Below are 17,206 nucleotides of genomic sequence, written 5' to 3' on the forward strand. Positions count from 1 at the left end.
TGACACTAAACTCTCCTCCTCTTGCATGTTTCCGCTGTCCATAGCGTTCCTTGACAGTGTCGTTTCTAAGTCACCAATTTAGTGCTACTTGGTCCCAATGGAATTTCCCATTGGGTTAGGGTCCAGGATGGTGTCTAGTGTTTTGACCCCATGAGATTGTGTCAGGTTTATTCAATGATGATTATAAAATTAATTTGTGCTTATGAAACATTTTTGCAAGAGGATGCTCCACTGCTGTCTCATGATTCAGTCAGGAGACCATCCTGCCTTGTCATTCTGATGGAGCATCTTGTCTTTATGAACTGATTAATTGTTCTGTCAGAACAAATACTGTTTTGTAACCATGTGTTATGTTCTGTTAATAAAAGACGGCTGCGGGAGAGGATTCAGAGAAGGAAAGCTTAAAGTTGGGTTGGGCTTTTCCTTCCGCTCCTGCAGAAGCTGCTTGAATCTCTTTCCTGTGTAGACTCAATTTCTATTTATTTGCAAACCTACATTTTCTGAATCCAACAGATTGAGTAAAAGTGTACTGCTGCTGTAATGTGTCATAAATAAATGTTTTGTATGATCCTCCTCACCCGTCTGTCTCTTCTTGACTTAAAGCAAAGATCCTACAGACCAAAAGAGGTCCAGAATCAAGAAGAATCAGATCTATCATACCTGATCCACCTCTTTAAGATTCAAATGCAGCGGCTTTGTGTTCACAGCAAACGTTTGTGTTTATTTTTCCTCTTAAAAGTTCAAGCAACTTTCCTTTTGTTTTGCCCTGATTGTCTTGCAGTTGAGAGAAAACAAAACATTTCCTTTTTTTTTCACTGGTTTCAAACTGGCTGAACTTCAGAGACAGGAACCAACAAACATGCTTCCTCTCTGTGCCTCATCCTCGTCCTTCACATCAGAGGACGTACGCTCTGTACGGGACTTGGATGAGATCTGGACCCCTGCTGGCTAATAGTAACTTATCTAACTTGGTAGACGTCAATCTGAATTTTTTGGGAACTCTAGTAAATGTCACTTATTTACCCAGCTGTGTTCAGTCACATTTTTATTGATACAATTTTTAAAAATAGCAATAGAAAAATAGAGATAAAGATTTGAGGGAACCTGAAGCTGTTTGCACAGTGGCTGCTGCTGCTGATGGGCAGGAGAGCAACACTAAACTCATCTACTGGAAATAATGGTTGCAGATACACATTAGCTTCATTTCTAATAACTTCTTACATTTTTGTACGTTTAAGTTAATATTTTATCTGGATCAGAGTTTGTTTGTCTTTTTTACAATACATGTTACATTCAAGAGTTTAAAATGCTTGACAAAAGCTAGATGGGAGCTGTTTAAAAGATTATTTCAGGGACTATTTGTTTCTGAATCTCTAGAAAGATGCTCATTTTCTTCTTTCAATAAACATATAAGATAAAAGCTGCAATGATTGAACTTGAATAATAATTCATAAGAGAAAAGAGGCAGTTAAGTAGATGAAAATTAAACAATAAATGAATGTAAGTTGGATTTTAAATAAAAGAGTTAATAGAAGAGGAGGGGGCAGGGTGTGAAGGTGTAGATATGAGGATCTTCCATCGAAGGTGGAATTCTGTCTGAGCAACAGAAGTGGTTAGCAGCATTGCCTCGCAGCAAGAGGGTTCTGGGTTCGAGTTCCGGGGCAACCTGGACCTTTCTGTGTGGAGTTTGCATGTTCTCCCTGCGTGGGTTTTCTCCGGGTTCTCCAGCTTTCTCCCACATTTCAAAACCGGAATGCTATGTTGATTGGACAATTGAAATTGCCCCTAAGGAGCGAGTTTGAGTGTGCATGGTTGTTCAACCTTGTTGTGTCTCCGTGGACTACTGGGATAGGCTCCAGTTCCCCCTCAGCTAAGGTGGATCTCAGTTCACTTTTCTCATCTCTGAAGTTTTGCAGAAATGATAAATCTCCTGTCCAGGGGTGATGCTGAGAAACTAGTCCATGCATTTGTTACTTCAAAGCTGGACTATTGTAATTCTTTACTATCAGGAAGTCCACAAACTGTAGTTAAAAGCCTTCAGCTGATCCAAAATGCTGCAGCCAGAGTTCTGATGAAAACTACAAAGAGAGATCATATCTCTCCTATCCTGGCTTCTCTTCATTGGCTTCCTGTTAAATCCAGAATAGAATTTAAAATCCTCCTTCTCACATATAAAGCCTTAAATGGCCAAGCTCCATCTGATATCAGAGATCTGATTGTTCCTTATGTTCCTAACAGAGCACTTCGCTCTCAATCTGCAGCTTTACTAGTGGTTCCTAGAATTTCTAAAAGTAGAATGGGAGGCAGATCTTTTAGTTATCAGGCTCCTCTCCTGTGGAACCAACTACCAGTTTTAGTCCGTGAGGCAGACACCCTGTCTACTTTTAAGGCTAGGCTTAAAACATTCCTTTTTGATAAAGCTTATAGTTAGGGTGGCTCAGGTTATCCTGAACTATCTCTATAGTTATGCTGCTATAAACTTAGACTGCTGGAGGACATAAGGACCCCCATTTCATCATTCTGCTTCATTCTTTCTCTATTATCCCACTCTGCACAATCTGTTAATTCAATCTCTTACATTATGCCCTCACTGGTTCTTCGCTTCATCTGGTCTGTTCCCGTTTGGCTGTGACTCCATCCTGGAGAGAAACATCAGATGTGCTGCTTCCATCAACACCTTTGTTTATAGATGTTGGAGATTGGCCTGTTTTTCAGTGTAGTCCTGTTTCTCTGACTGTGACTGGCTGGATGTGCTCTCTTCATACCGTGACATAGGAGCTGGCTCGGAGCTCTTCTGCCTGGCTGTGTGTTTCCTAGGCGGGGCCGCCTGTGGAGCTGGTTGACAGTTGACCTTTGTATCTCTGCTTCTGTCTCCTTGAACCCCAGTGGGCCTCAGCAGATGGCCGCTCACTCTGAGCCTGGTTCTGTTGGAGGTTTCTTCCTGTTAAAAGGGAGTTTTTTCCTCTCTACTGTCGCTACAAGCATGCTTAGTGTGAGGGATTGCTGTAGAGTCAATGAGTCGATGCAATCTACTGGATTTCCTTAGATAGAAAACTTTGAATCAATCTGACGGGATGATCTGGTGAACTGTAAAGTACCTTGAGATGACATGTGTTGTGAATTGGCGCTATAGAAATAAACTGAATTTAATTTCATTAAAATATAGATAAAAACGTTACTCTATACTTATTTATACATATAAAGTGAAGTAATTATTGCCAATTTTATAACATGTAAATGATACATAATCATTTTCATTGCTTTTTTTATAATTTACTTAGTAATTTAATAATTTAATTGTGCATTTTGTATTTTTATGGTATAATAAATATTTAAATCATGAATTAGAAAAATAAATGAATAGAGTTTACTCATTTATATACGTCAAGGTATATTTTGGTCTTCCAGTCAGGGATCACAATTATCATGAAAATCATCTGTCAGCCCCCGACTTAGTGTCTCATAAGACCCAGGGGATCCCCACTTTAAAAACCACTGATCTGGAAGACTTAAATCCGCATTTTAAGGGAAAACATTAACTAAATAACTGAATAGAAACACGTGCCACAACTTTTAAGATTTATAACAAAAATGTAAACAAGTAGGAGTTTTTTCCATTTAACAAATCTGTCCTACTTGTTGTCAGAGACTCACATAGAGTCCTAAAAAACATTGAGGTGTGTGGTTATGTGACATAAATACATTACTCACTTGGATCCCTCATTAAGAATCATAAAATGTTCCATCAGACGCAGTTTTCATGTGTTTTAATAAATCCTCTGGTGTGGTTCAGGTGCAGAGAGAAGCTGTGGGAAGTCTCCAGATGTCAGGTGCTTGCACAGCTGTGCTGAACGCTGAAAGATTATTTCATTTACAGATCTGAAAAACACAGAGCTGGGAGACTGAAGAGGAACCAAAATGAAAAGATGTAATTTTTACGATTTTAGGGGAAGACAGTGGAATCCCTCACCATGATGCTGCAGGACGACATAAAGACAAATTAACATGTAAGGTCTGAAGAGGAGATCCATATTTATCTGCCATAAAGCTATAATAACCAATTTATCACAATAAAGAGGACAGGACAATATAGATCGTAGATATAAGGATGTCATGGATGTTAGAAGGATGATAGTTAGAACAGTCCATGGAGGAGTGCATGGATGCAGATAAACAGGAAGGACATCAGCTGCTGAACACTCTTTCTTCCTGTAAATATACCTCTGATGAGGGCATGACGTTTGCACCAGATGGAGATCAGATGGAGATCAGTAACCCACTCATCCCAGGATATAAAAAACAAAACATTATGCATAGGAAAAAGAAGACAAAAATGCAACAGAATGTATGAATATATATAATAAAGTAAATCGCTTTAATGTCCCACAATGGGGAAATTCACTCTCCACATTTTGAACCATCACTTTGGGGAGCAGTGGGCTGCTACTGTGTGGCGCCCAGGGAGCAGGGTGGGGTTAACGGTCTTGCTCAGGAACCCAGAGTGTAGGCGGTGGGAACCGAACCGGGTACTTGCAACCTTCTTAGTGCAATGCTCTAACCACTAGACCAATACTTCCTTAGATGTATTAAATACTCAGCGGAGAAGGAATCATTGGTACCAAAGGCTTTAAGATGTCTCTGATGTGGAGAATCATTATTTGCTCAGTTGTGAACCAAAAAAAAAAACAGGCTTCAATTGGGAGGCAAACAGACCTCTGCTCAGTTTTTTATGGACGTTTCTGCTCCTATCCAGGAGTCTGTAAGTTCTGTCAGCTGAAAGTAGAGCAATCTGTAGCCAGGGCCGCATAGAGGTCCATCCTGCATCAAACAGTCATCCTTCAATGTTCTTTTATTGTTGATTGTTTTGAAAGTCCTGTTGCCTCCAATTTAAGACTGATTTGTGGTTGCCATGAACCGCATGACTGAGAATTTACACAGTCATTTTTCGGTAGTGATTTGGGGCCAAATCCACGGCTGTTTCGTCCTTAGCGTGATGGTAGATGGAAGCAGATTTTAATCAAGATATTTCTGGACTATTCCTTCCTTCACCTCTAGAGAGTTTGGAAGGATGATTGGCAGTTAAACAAACTTTTCAAACCTGCCCTCCTGGTGCCTTCTGGGTGGAATCTAGTGTCCTTCCTCCTTTAAACACCTGTTTATTGAGATGCTTGATCAGAATACATCATATTTTCTTTAGTGGTGGAGTCTTGTGCCATGAAGATGGACCTTCCTGACAGAGCAGATATTGGGTCTAACTTGAAATAAAGTAGATCCCTATTAGAAAGCTTGGATTAAGGCTATGTATGGATGGAGGCACCATCACACATCCTGAGGGAAGTGCTGCGGTCCGCTCGTGTAACCCTGCAGACGCCACAGTCCTAGAATGCACTCTGATCAGGGCAGTTTCATTTGCAGTCGATGTTAAAGTAAGTTAAAGTTTGTTAGGTTTAGGAATCTGAGTTCAGATTACGTTGAGACGAATAAAGTGCATCACAATAAACTAGATGTGATTAGTTCCAGACTTTGCACAATAGAGTTCAGTTTGGTGATATTTCACAGGTGATAAAGAAGGAAGTGGTCGCCTAGTGGTTAGAGCATTGGGTCCCAGAGGTTCTTAGTTCAAGTACCAAAAACTTCCATGCACAACCGCTCTGGGTTCCTGAGCAAGACCCTTAACCGCAGACTGCTCCCCGGGCGCCAACAGTGGCAGTCCGCTGCTTCCCAATTGGATGGGTTACATGCAGAGATTGAGTTTACCCTTTGTGGGACAATAAAGGATTTACATAAAGCAGAAATAAACCAGATACTTTATGATATAAACACATTTTGAAAACATGACATGTATCTTTTGATGAGACTAGGGGTGTAAATAATAATCGTTTTGTATCGATGCATCGATCCAACAGCCAACAATCCGATTCATCGTTAAGTCCGCAACAGTAACGATTCATGTTTTTTTTCATCTGGTCTATTTTTATCCATTTGCTTCTGGACGTAATCCTGCGCTGCGGTGGCGCTAAACCTATTTTGCCCTCCTACCTCGCTTCCTTCAGCCACTACCCTCGTTCCACTCGCAGTATTATTTTATGCATGGCCTTTCAGAATCTATAACACAGAGGCATAATTATTTTTAGGTGAAGGAAGTTTTCATAGGCCTAGGTGGAGTACAACTTTGCTATTTCTGTTATTTGCTGTTGTTTCTCAAATGAAATGCATGATGATATTACAGCTGCCATTGATTTCAAATTTGAAACACCGTCTAGCCTGTAAGGTAAAAAAAAAAAAAGTTTACTTAATTAATCGAAACGAATCATATCGTGGTGTATTCTTGAGTATAGAAAATAATTTAATCGTTGGGTCAGGAAATTCATACTGAATCAAATCGCCATGATGGATGTGATTTACACCCCTAGATGAGACCTGGGGGTCTTCTACACCGTACAAATAAATGTCAGTAGTGCAAATATTTGGATTTCAGTTTTTTCATTCCCTAATTACAAAAATCTGTCTGCCATCCACCATTTCACTGAAACGTAACACTTCAAGAAACCTTGCTGTGAAAACATTGACAGGAAGAGCCAAATGGAGCGTAATGTTGACAGCAAAAAGCAGGGGCCGAACATATAACCCAGAGGTATACCCAACAGGACCGGACAAACATGGAGCAGATTTAACTCCAAAGAAACCTCAATACACTATTCTTCTGTGGGAGTAAATGTAATTTTCAGGGTTGTGGTTCAGTTTTGATCATTGTTAATTGGTTATCGTCTTTCGAAACTTTTCTATTTCCTAAAGGTTTATGCACTTTTACTTGACCTAAAAGTTAGTGGCTCAGTTGATGTCCATCACCTTTGTTATGACCCCTGAAGCCATTTAAGTGGATCCACCCTGGAGTTCACTCAGCTCTCTTTACTCTTTAGCCACCTGGTCAAGAAGGATGGGGTTGAACACCTCGATGCTGTAGAGGGATTGAATACTTATGGCACCACGGTGGATCTTACTGAAGGTTTTGTTCAGAGGCTTTGTGTGGATGGATTTCATCTCCTCAGGGACAAACACAGATAAACCATGCAAAAGGAACCCATCGGACCTGACTGGTCCAAGCAAGAACCATCCTGAACAGAGCACGCCCCCCTCCACACCCCTCCTCCCCACCTGGCTTGTTTATCTGACTTCTCTCTTTGGTGCAAACTGCCACCAACTCCACATCCTTTCCTCTGTAACCATGAAGGCGACGCTTCCTCTGCTGCTTCTCACCGGTAAGCCTGCAAAACTTCCTCTTGGGGAAATAAGAACCCATCCAGGTTGTTCTGTGAGGTTTTATTTCTCTCATGCTTCCCAGCATGTCTGGTCAGTGCGGGCACAGTCCCCAAAGCTGTCTGGCACTTTGGAGAGATGATCATTTGCACCCAGCCGGGTATTAATCCTCTGGATTACAACGAATACGGCTGCTATTGTGGCTTAGGGGGAGGTGGCACTCCGGTGGACGATGTGGACAGGTAGGAGGTGATCCTCTTGTGTTTCTCTTTTATTTTAACAGGAGTGAATAAATAATTTCTCTGTTTTAATGTTTTTTTTTTTAAGGTGCTGCCAAGTTCATGATAAATGTTACGAAAACAGCAGAAAGATTCCTGGATGTGACGGTATTTTCGACCTTCCCCACATTATCAGCTATGATTTCACCTGCTCAAACAAACATGCGTACTGCTCAGGTAAGACCGACAGGAAGCTGTTATTTAGGTTTCACTGTCTTGTTGTTAATCTTGTAGCTCAAAGAACATAAAACTGCAGCAACAATCCAGCAGATTTCAGCTTGTGACCCCAAAAATAAATTAGCAACAAGCTGGAGACTCACTTCAGATCTATTTATACATAGAAAAATAAGTTGTTATACTAATGTGTAAAATAATCTATCATTAAAATCACATTCCAGAGTTTAATAAATCATTTTAAATGTATTTTTAATGGGAAATTTCATTATTTAATCTTGTATTTTACTATTTATTGTAATAATAGAAATAATAATAGAAAAACAAATACATGCACTGCAAAAAATTGAAATCTAAATAATAATTTTTTCCTAAATTAAGTGCATTTGTTCTTGAATTGAGGAGGTAAGTGAGACACTTTGTCAATGGAACAAGAGAATTTACATTTAAAATAATAAAAAAGCAACTGCATTGTCTTATTACAAGTGCATATTATCTAATTATCTTATTTTAAGAGTAAAAATACTTATTCCATTAGCAAATCATCCCATTTACCTACTAAAATTAAGGTAAAATACACTTGATTTAAGGAATTTTAACTTATTTCTAGATTGTTTTTGCAGTGTGTGACATCTTCCTATTTCATGATTCATTTACATATATGTACTTTATTTTAAATATTGATCTCCATATCTATTGATCACATCTTTGTGATTGTAAGAAACTCTTGTGGGGTCATGACCCATACCCCTGCAGTAGATGATGTAAATGGATAATATTTGCTTCTTTTTTTTTGTCCAACTAAACAAGAGATCTTTGGCTCTATCTTTATATAAGTTGTAGACGTTCACTGCAGCGTTGCTGTAAAAAAATTGTTTTATTTTTAGCTTATTTAGATTCTCTTTTAATAATCCCTGTATTTGGAATACAAATGCCTGGTATTTTACAGATCTTCTGCAAATAAACACATGACAAGCTTTACTAGTAAAAATATTAATCTCCTTTTGCTCCAATACCTCACAGAAAATCTAAAGGTTTTATCATTGAATCTTAGTATGAATTGAAATAAAGTATGAAATTCTGTTCTAGCCTCAGAAGATGAAAAAGAATCAGCATGAAGGCCTGGAATGGAAAACATAAATGCTCTTCCATCCATTATCAGGAGACGGAAGGTGCAGCTCAGCTGAAATCCCACCAACACATAGTTAGCAGTCTAAAATAACCGACCAGATAAGGGCGGTAGTCAGAGAGGAAGCCATTAGGCCTACAGTAACTCTGATGGAGAGAGAATCTGTTGGTAGAACAACTATGAGTCCATGAATCCATATAAGGAAGCCATATAAGGAAAATGGAACACGGTGGTGGCAGCATCATGCTGTGGGTACAGATGAATTTTAAGTGGATAAGAGCTGATGGCGTGTTGGCTGGAGCTCCTAGGTGATCTAAGACGACCCAAACAGATATTATGGGATGAACCAAAATGTTTAGCGTCCTAGTTAAAGTTAAACCTAAATCACATTGAGATTCAATGGTAGAGTTTAAAACGGTTGTTAATGGAGGATCGCTGTCTGATCTGAGCTCTGAGTTATTTTGCCAAAGATCTTATTTTCAGAATTTATTTGTAAACCATTTTCCTTTCTACTCTGCTTTGAGCTGCTCTTGTTTTAAACTCCTAATATTAATATTTTTTTTCCTAATTTTGTCTGTCTGCAGCAACCAACGACTCGTGCGAGGCTGCGGCTTGCGAGTGCGACCGTGCGGCTACTGAATGCTTCGCTCGGTACAATTACAACCCTGATAACAAGTACCTGGGTTCTCAGTACTGTTAAGACGCATCAGACACCCACCGCCACATGTGGATCACAGCTGCCTTCAGAATATAACGTCTTTTTTGTCAGTGACCTTAAAATAAAAGATGTTTTATTCTGATCTATTCTGGTTATTCTTATCTCTTAAGACAGGGGGGCCCTGGTGTAATAGCTGGGGGCCATGATGAGCGACACACTTTAGTATTTTTTATTATTATTGAAATGTTGAATTCTGTTACATAATTTAAAACTATTTTACAATTAAAAAAATAAGCCTTTAACCCTTCATAGGGCACTCAGAGAAAAACTTCCAAAAAAAGTAAATTTTCAAGCCCAGTGTATTAATGGAAAACAGAAGAGGACTTATTACCTTATTCTGTAATGCCAAAGAAAAATATTCACATGGCAAATATCAAGGTTGATGCAATGTAATTATAAAAATAATTTACTTGCCCTAATATATTTAATATAAAAAAATAAATCAATCATGACACTTAACACATATTTGTTTTATATAATCCAACCCTGAAAACATTAATGCTGATATTTGCTGATTTTTTTTTTTTAAATTTGAGATATTGCTGATAAACTTTATTTGGTTTATCAAGTTATTTTTTTTATCTATATTTTTAACTTAATCTACAGCAGGTAACATTTGATAACTGGTGGTTTTCTATGAAGCAGTTAAACTCATCTTTAAGACAGATGGACCCTGCAGATCATAATTAACCTCATGATTTTACCTTGAGGCTGCTCAGTGCTGCAGTGGGTAGCGCAAAAGGTTCTGGCCCGGGTCTTTCTGCAAGGAGTTTGCATGTTCTCCCTGTGCATGTGTGGGTTCTCTCCGGGTACTCCGGCTTCCTTCCACAGTCCAAAACATGACTGTTAGGTTAACTGGCTTCTCTAAATTCTCCTTAGGTGTGAGTGATGGGTTGTTTCTCTGTGTTGCCCTATCTCCAGTAAGGCAGCTGGAGATAGGCACCCCTCATGACCCCAGTGGGGATAAGCGTGTCAGAAAATGGATGGATGGATTTCACCTTGTTTGCCATAAAGGGGTTTTTAAATCAAAGTTACCAAGAAAGGTAACATGGGTAATAGAGGGGGAAAAATGGAAGTTTAATAGTTTATTTATAGCATTATGTATTTTACCATTTCTTTGTTGAACTGTAAGAAGGTTGACGTTCATTGGAGGGGGTGTGAATCATAAAGCAAAATGGAGCAGAGGAAGAAAAGTTTAGAAACCATTTTTTTTTTTTTTAGAAGGTAATGAGTTGAATAAACTCAGTCTGCTCGCATGTGGAGAGTTTCTGTCTCTGCACATTTTATTTAACAAGCAGAATTAAATTACTGTTCAATAAGTGAAGATCAGATTAATCCAGAAGCTGCTAAAAATAAAGGCAGACTAATTAGATAAACAGTCTAAGCATACGGTTATTTCTTAATACATATTTTGTTTCATTCTGATAAAGAATTTAAAAACCTGGTGACTCCTGTGCCTCCAGGCTGACCCTTCAACAGATTATAGTAAAAACTCAGAGAGGGAACAAAATGAGCCACAACATGAACAGAATCTATAAGAGGAGGAGCTTTACTGATTTATTCACACACTCACATGACGGAACGTTATGAAGGAACATTAAAACAGTTTGACTAAATAAAAGATCTAAGAAAATCAGATTTTCTGAGGCTTGGTCACAAAGGTTGGTCCTGTTTCCAATAAACTTTAGAAGTAGCAGCTGTGGAGAACGGTGGACTCAGAGGGTCATATAGGTTTGTAGAGGAGGGTGGTGACGTACTTCTTCTTGTATCGGTGAGTGGCGCTGAGAACCATCACCCCGTCCTGAAAGACACAGAGGTTACAGCAGCAGTTTAAACATCGTCTGCTTTCATATAGCGAATTCTCCAACATTTAAACTCCTAAAAGTTAATTCTATTATTGAACAATCATCCGTTAAAATGCTGACCAGCATTACCTTGATGGAGAGGGCGTACAGGTGGTTCAGCATGACGTGGTTGGGCTCTGGAAGTAGTGTCGGATCACACTGGAGGAAGATTTAAAGGATTGTTTTTAAATCAGTCACAGGAAGCAGTTTCTTACAGAGGCTGAGACCTCCAGGTCAGAACGTCAGCTGACTCACAGAGACCCCCGTGTCCTTGTTGAGCAGGACTTGGAGCAGGTGGGGAGGCAAGATAGGAGGGTGTTTGATCTTATCCTCTGGCTTGATGAGATATCCGTCCTGCTGGTAGGGTCCGGGTGGAGAACTGGACAAGTCTGAAGCACAAACATCACATTAGATTAAAAAAAGTTAAAAAAAAGATGGTCACAGGCTGGGTGATGAAAACTACAGATCAGAGTTTTTTGATTTTTTCAAAGCTGATTGTTTTTAGCTGGTTTAAATTTCACTTTATGAACCAAAAAACATGTTTTTTGATGAACTTTTGCATTTCCAAAAAACAACACAGAGCTTAAAAGAATTAAGCAGAGAAGGTCTGCTGCCATAGGACCCTGACCTTACTGTTATCTGCTGGGAATATTGCTCTCTCCTGATCTCAACATATTCTTTATAATACAGTTTCTTTTTAAGCAGCCGGTCAGAGGCCTCACTTCAGTGTTTAATCACTTTTTCTATTGATATTTAGCCCATCAGTCTGCCGCCGTTTACCTGACAGGTCTGTTGAATCCTGCGAGTCCATCTCCAGGGCATTGAAGACTTCAAAGTCGGTCTGGTTCACCTGTATGATGTTGTTGACTGTACCAGTCTTGGTCGTTATCACGGGCTGTCGGAGCACAAGCAGAAGGTTGCTAAAGCAGCTCCAGAGAACAGACAGGACTAAAGAACGAGGAAAAACTAGTCTAGGTTTAAAGCTCCTGCTCACCCCAGTGGGATCCAGAGTCCACTGTCCGTCAACGCAAAACTTGTACTGGTGCTCCCCTTCAGGGAGGTCCACAATGGCCACAAAGTTATTCTGACTGCAAGAAGAGCATTGCACATTTATATAAAAACATCAAGAATCAGGTCAGGTATAAGAGAACGGATATTATTTGAAGTTCTGCTACCTTTTGTTTAGCGGGATTTTGGTGGCCCAGTTGTTAAAAGACCCAGACACATAGACCTCCTTGGCCGACCCCATCCATCTGAACACGGTCGGTCTGGCCTGCGTTGGATCCTTGCTGTCGCAGTCGAGGTCATGCTGCCAGGCCAGAAACTCCTGGATGTCTGGTGAAGCCTGACAGAAACATCAAGGTACCTTATTAATGAGACACGTCCGCCTGACACCCAGCCGAGATTAAACAGGCTCCCAGACATTCATGGAGCAAACATATGACCTATTTCCATCATCTGTGGGTCTGAACCTTAGTTTAAATGTACAAGACTTCTGTGTTTTACACGTGGTTTGAACTTAAGAGACCCGTCATCCACGATTTATCAAATTAATCATCAACTGTTTTAGAAATCAAATTATCCTAAGTGGAGTAAAGAAACTTTAAGACCCAACATTTTCTGAAAGAACATCCAATTGTATTTAAACCATTATTATTTAAGCCTTGTTTAAAGCAAAACTTTACAAAACTAACTTTAAGAGCCTGTTTTAATTCAAATCACCCTAATCAGAACTGTCCTACGCTGCAAACAAATTGTTATTCTACATAAGTAATTTTTCCTTAAACTAAGTGCATTTTTTCTTGAATTAAGGAGGAAAGTGAGATATTTTGCCAATGGAACAAGACAATTTACATTTAAAATATTAAAAAACTATTACATTTTTTTATTTCAAGTGCAAATTATCTAATTATCTTATTTAGAAGTAAAAACACTCATCCCATTGGCAAACTAGCTCATTAACCTACTCAAATTAAGGGTAAATACACCCAATGTAAGACATTTTTACTAATTTCTAGATCATTTTCCAGTGTACAGTTCAGTTAATGGAGAGTTTGGTTCTGGTTCTGTGTTTTTTTTTTGTAAAGTTGATCATTAATTCTTTCCAAAACAAAAATCAAATTTGGTTTTTTCTTAAAATAAGAGCATTTGTTCTTAAATTGAGGAGGTAAGTGAGACACTTTGCAAAAATGAATAAGATTTACATCTAAAATAAGAATTGTCTTATTTCAAGTGTAAAATATCTAATTATTTTTATTTTAAGAGTAAAAACACTAATTCCATTGGCAAATCCTCTGATTAACCTGCTCAAATGAGAGGTAATTGACTTCATTTTAGAAATGTTAACTTCATTCTAGATTTTACGGTTCTATTTCAACTGGATAAGATTATGCTTTAGATGTTAAGAAATTATCCTTAAAGGTCATACCTAAAAACTTTTCTTCAAAAAGACCATTTAAAAAAATTATAATAAATCCAGAGAATGTTTATAGCGGTGCAAAATAAAACCATTATTTCTGCTAAAAATTAACATAGTATATGAAAAATTTTTGTTGTTTTTTTTTCATTTGGAGGGTCCAAAATATATCAGTGTTTATATCTGGTTAGAATGCCATGGTCGATGCAAGCCAATTAAGAAGAAGAAAAATGAAGGTGAACTTCAGTCAGGCTTTAAGAGTATAACTGCTGACTTAAAGAAGCAAAGGGGAGAAACACAAAGGTTGCTGCTTTTCTTCTAAACTGGTGTGTTAAATGTTTGCTAATGATTACTGAACATTATTATAAGCATTAGCAGAGCTGACAGGAAAACATCACGGATTGAGAGCCAGCAAGTGCGCCTCTTACTGGCTGGAAGGAGTTAGACTTTTACCCGTCAAATGTAAAACTACGGATTGTAATGTGACCTATTCCTGGTTTATGTTTGATGCGTCAACAAGCTCTGCACGGCCAAATTACATAGTTCTAGTTTCCCACATCCCTTCGAACACTTTCTGCACAGCCTTAATTTCTGCACTGAGCACATAGAAAATAGAAACTTTGACAGATCCAAATGGAAAAACATGGTGGACAAACATTGATCTCCTACTGCTGATGGTTTCCAGACATAAACATCTGGAGACGTCTTATGATTTGGCCCAAAATGACCTTCTTCTACCCGGGGTTCTCAGCCGGGGGTCTTTCTTCATGGAGTTTGCATGTTCTACCTGAGCATGCGTGGGTTTTCTCCGGGTACTCCGGCTTCCTCCCACAGTTCTAAAATGTGACTGTTAGGTTAACTGGTTTCTCTAAATTCTCCTTAGATGCGAGTTTGTGTGTGAATGGTTGTTCGTCTCTGTGTTGCCCTTGGCAACCTGTCCAGGGTGAACCAACCCCTCCCGACCCCAGCATGGATAAAGCGTGACAGAAAATGTATGGATCAGGGTTTATACTAGAACGAGTACCGGTATCTCTAATTTAATGGTCTTAGAAATTTTTTTAATGCCATTCACAAGTACACTGTAAAAAAATCTAAATCTAGACTAGTCACTTTTTTCTTAAAATAAGTGCATTTGTTCTTGGATTGAGGAAAAGACACATTCTGCCAATGGAGCAAGACAAAATACACTTATTTCAAGAGCATATCTAATTATCTTATTTTAAGCGTAAAATTACTCATTCCATTGGCAAACTATCTCATTTACCTGCTCAAATTAAGGGTAAATACGCTTACCGGTAATTTAGGAAATTTTTACCTATTTCTAGATCATTTTTGCAGTGTACCCATGACACACTCTGTCTCTCTCTGCAAAATCCTTCCCAAATTCCTAGTTTTCCAGCCACTTTTGTTGAAATTTGCATTTTGCCATTCTCTACATTTTTTTTCTCCGCCTCAAGCTTCTTTTCCGAACATGCAGCTTTACGATCAACTGGAAGCAGTTCTGCTCAAACACGCAGAACCAGTTATATCTGATGTAATATCTCACAAAATTGTTTATATATATATATATATATATTTTTTTTTTTAAATAAAACATTTTAAATGCCACTGTAATCACATTTAATGAATGTTAATGCAAATTAAGGCCTTCATTAAAAAAATAATAATTTAATGACTTTTAATGACCTTTGGATGTTTGACGTTGCTCTAAAAAAATCCAGTTGTGCAGCACTGTTCATCTTTCAGGTCAAATATTTAAAACCTTTTCGGTTCTCTTCAGATCACATAACTCTAGACTTCCCTGTGTATTAATGCACCGGGAAAAAAAAATTATGCAAACGCTTTTGGCATTTACTTAATCATATTTAGTTATTTTAACACAATTGTTTTATGTCCTACCCTGCTAACATGAAACAATTGTGTTAAAGTAACTACATATCATAAGGTTAATGCCAAAAACGGTTGCGTTATTTTTTTCAGTGAGATCGTCTTCCAAGTTTTACATCTTTTCTTTGTCAGTGTTTTATTGTCATTCCACTGTCACAAGTACAGAGCAATGAAATTAACTCTCTGCATTTAACCCAGGGAGCAGTGTGGGGTTAAAAGGTCTTGCTCAGGGACCCAGAGTGTCAGTCAGTGGGAGTGGAGCTTGAACTCAGAACCTCTGGATTCCAAGCTCTATGCCCTAACCACTACGCCTCCACTACCCTGCTGCACAAACAGGTTAGATAAATGGTTATTTGCAACTTCTAGTCATCAGACATCCTGTTTTTAAACCATGCAGACATATTTCCACTCAGGCTGGGTTCTCCTCATGGTTTCAGCTGCAGCACAGAAACTGAACTCAGGTCAGTCACATGACCTCAGCTGATTGATTTGATGGTTTCCAGCATGAGGAAAATGTAACAGCCATGTTGTTTTTCCTCATCCAACTGTTTTTATTTTATTAATTTTTTTACTTTTCTTTCTTGCTTTATAAAAAAAACTTAATTAATTTGTGCAAAAATCACATGAAGCAAACATGTTTGGTGCCCATCAGCTGTGGCCCCTGACCGGGGCCCGGAGGACCCACCTTGGGGTCTTCCCTGTGGAACAGCTCTGCATCCTCCGTGCTGTCCAGCATGATGTTGGACCGAGCCTCCTTCCCCCCAGAGGCTCCATCTCTGAGGGACCTCTCGCTGCCGGAGCGATCGCTGCTGCTGTTGCCCATCCTGAAGCTCTGCAACACAAACATCCAGATCATCATCAGGTAGAAACACAGCAGCTTATAGCAGGCGGAGGGAGGACCCACCGAACCGATCCCAGCTTAATCTCCGCTCCGCTGCTGGGGACCAGCTGCATGGGTCTGAGCTTCAGCTCCAACAAAGATCCGAAGTCTGCCTTCAGCCGCTGCTTTCCGTCTCTGAAACGGAGAAGTTTCCGTGTTAGGAAAAAACACAAAGAAACTCTGAATAAATAGATAGAGACTGACCGGTGAGAAGAGTTTCTCCACAGGGTTCCTCTGTTCTCCTTCCTATTTGTTTCCTGCTCCTGTTGTTTTCTCTGTTTTCGCCATTTAGAGGAAACTTGAGCGCGTGTCAGTGAGGGAGGACACACCTCTTCCGGCTCCAGTCCGTTCCCTCCCACCTTTAACCCTTTCACACCCACAGGGTTATCAACTCATCAACTCATGCTTTTATTTTATAATTCAGGGGATAAGGGCCCTAAAATATCCACTGATTTATAATCTCTGAATTAATTCAAATTACTAAGGATTCTATCGCCAAAGGCAGGATTCAGGGGCGGATTTACAATTAGGCAATACTATTCCTAGGGCCCCAAGTTCCTGGGGGCCCCACAGAACTCTGTTTACGTGTATGGTTAAAAGAGGTATTCCTTATTTGTGCACAT

At 39.1% G+C, this 17,206-nt stretch overlaps 2 protein-coding genes across 3 annotated transcripts; one reads left to right on the forward strand and one right to left on the reverse strand.

Moving 5' to 3' along the window:
* The first annotated feature begins 7,109 nt into the window (after positions 1–7,109).
* pla2g1b (phospholipase A2, group IB (pancreas)) lies at positions 7,110–9,638 on the forward strand. The gene is made up of 4 exons (XM_038283359.1): positions 7,110–7,259; positions 7,343–7,499; positions 7,585–7,712; positions 9,423–9,638. The coding sequence occupies exons 1-4, from the start codon at positions 7,226–7,228 to the stop codon at positions 9,536–9,538; spliced, it is 435 nt and encodes a 144-aa protein (XP_038139287.1). The 5' UTR covers positions 7,110–7,225; the 3' UTR covers positions 9,539–9,638.
* A 1,451-nt stretch (positions 9,639–11,089) lies between these two features.
* On the reverse strand, positions 11,090–16,946 carry prkab1b (protein kinase, AMP-activated, beta 1 non-catalytic subunit, b). 2 transcript variants are annotated; one of them, XM_038283286.1, is made up of 9 exons: positions 16,788–16,946; positions 16,608–16,718; positions 16,389–16,535; positions 12,576–12,745; positions 12,395–12,488; positions 12,181–12,295; positions 11,656–11,789; positions 11,491–11,559; positions 11,090–11,357 (listed from the first exon to the last, which is right to left on the reverse strand). In XM_038283286.1, the coding sequence occupies exons 3-9, from the start codon at positions 16,524–16,526 to the stop codon at positions 11,280–11,282; spliced, it is 798 nt and encodes a 265-aa protein (XP_038139214.1). In that variant the 5' UTR covers positions 16,527–16,535; positions 16,608–16,718; positions 16,788–16,946; the 3' UTR covers positions 11,090–11,279. The 2 variants fall into 2 exon arrangements, with proteins under 2 accessions (XP_038139214.1, XP_038139215.1); XM_038283287.1 differs by lacking the exon at positions 16,608–16,718 and having other exon boundaries at positions 16,788–16,936.
* Positions 16,947–17,206: the final 260 nt, after the last annotated feature.

This window comes from Cyprinodon tularosa, unplaced genomic scaffold (genome assembly GCF_016077235.1).
Source record: "Cyprinodon tularosa strain WSP-4 unplaced genomic scaffold, ASM1607723v1 ctg192, whole genome shotgun sequence".
Classification (NCBI taxonomy): domain Eukaryota; kingdom Metazoa; phylum Chordata; class Actinopteri; order Cyprinodontiformes; family Cyprinodontidae; genus Cyprinodon; species Cyprinodon tularosa.

Bases quoted from the DNA above. Each gene is read 5' to 3' on its own strand.
- pla2g1b (XM_038283359.1), top strand. From the start codon at position 7,226: ATGAAGGCGACGCTTCCTCTGCTGCTTCTCACCG. The intron at 7,500-7,584 runs GTAGGAGGTGAT...TTTTTTTTTAAG, and splicing joins CCGGTGGACGATGTGGACAG to GTGCTGCCAAGTTCATGATA. The intron at 7,713-9,422 runs GTAAGACCGACA...GTCTGTCTGCAG, and splicing joins CAAACATGCGTACTGCTCAG to CAACCAACGACTCGTGCGAG.
- prkab1b (XM_038283286.1), bottom strand. From the start codon at position 16,526: ATGGGCAACAGCAGCAGCGATCGCTCCGGCAGCGAGAGGTCCCTCAGA. The intron at 12,296-12,394 runs GTGAGCAGGAGC...GTGCTCCGACAG, and splicing joins GGACTCTGGATCCCACTGGG to CCCGTGATAACGACCAAGAC. The intron at 11,560-11,655 runs GTGAGTCAGCTG...ATCTTCCTCCAG, and splicing joins ACAAGGACACGGGGGTCTCT to TGTGATCCGACACTACTTCC.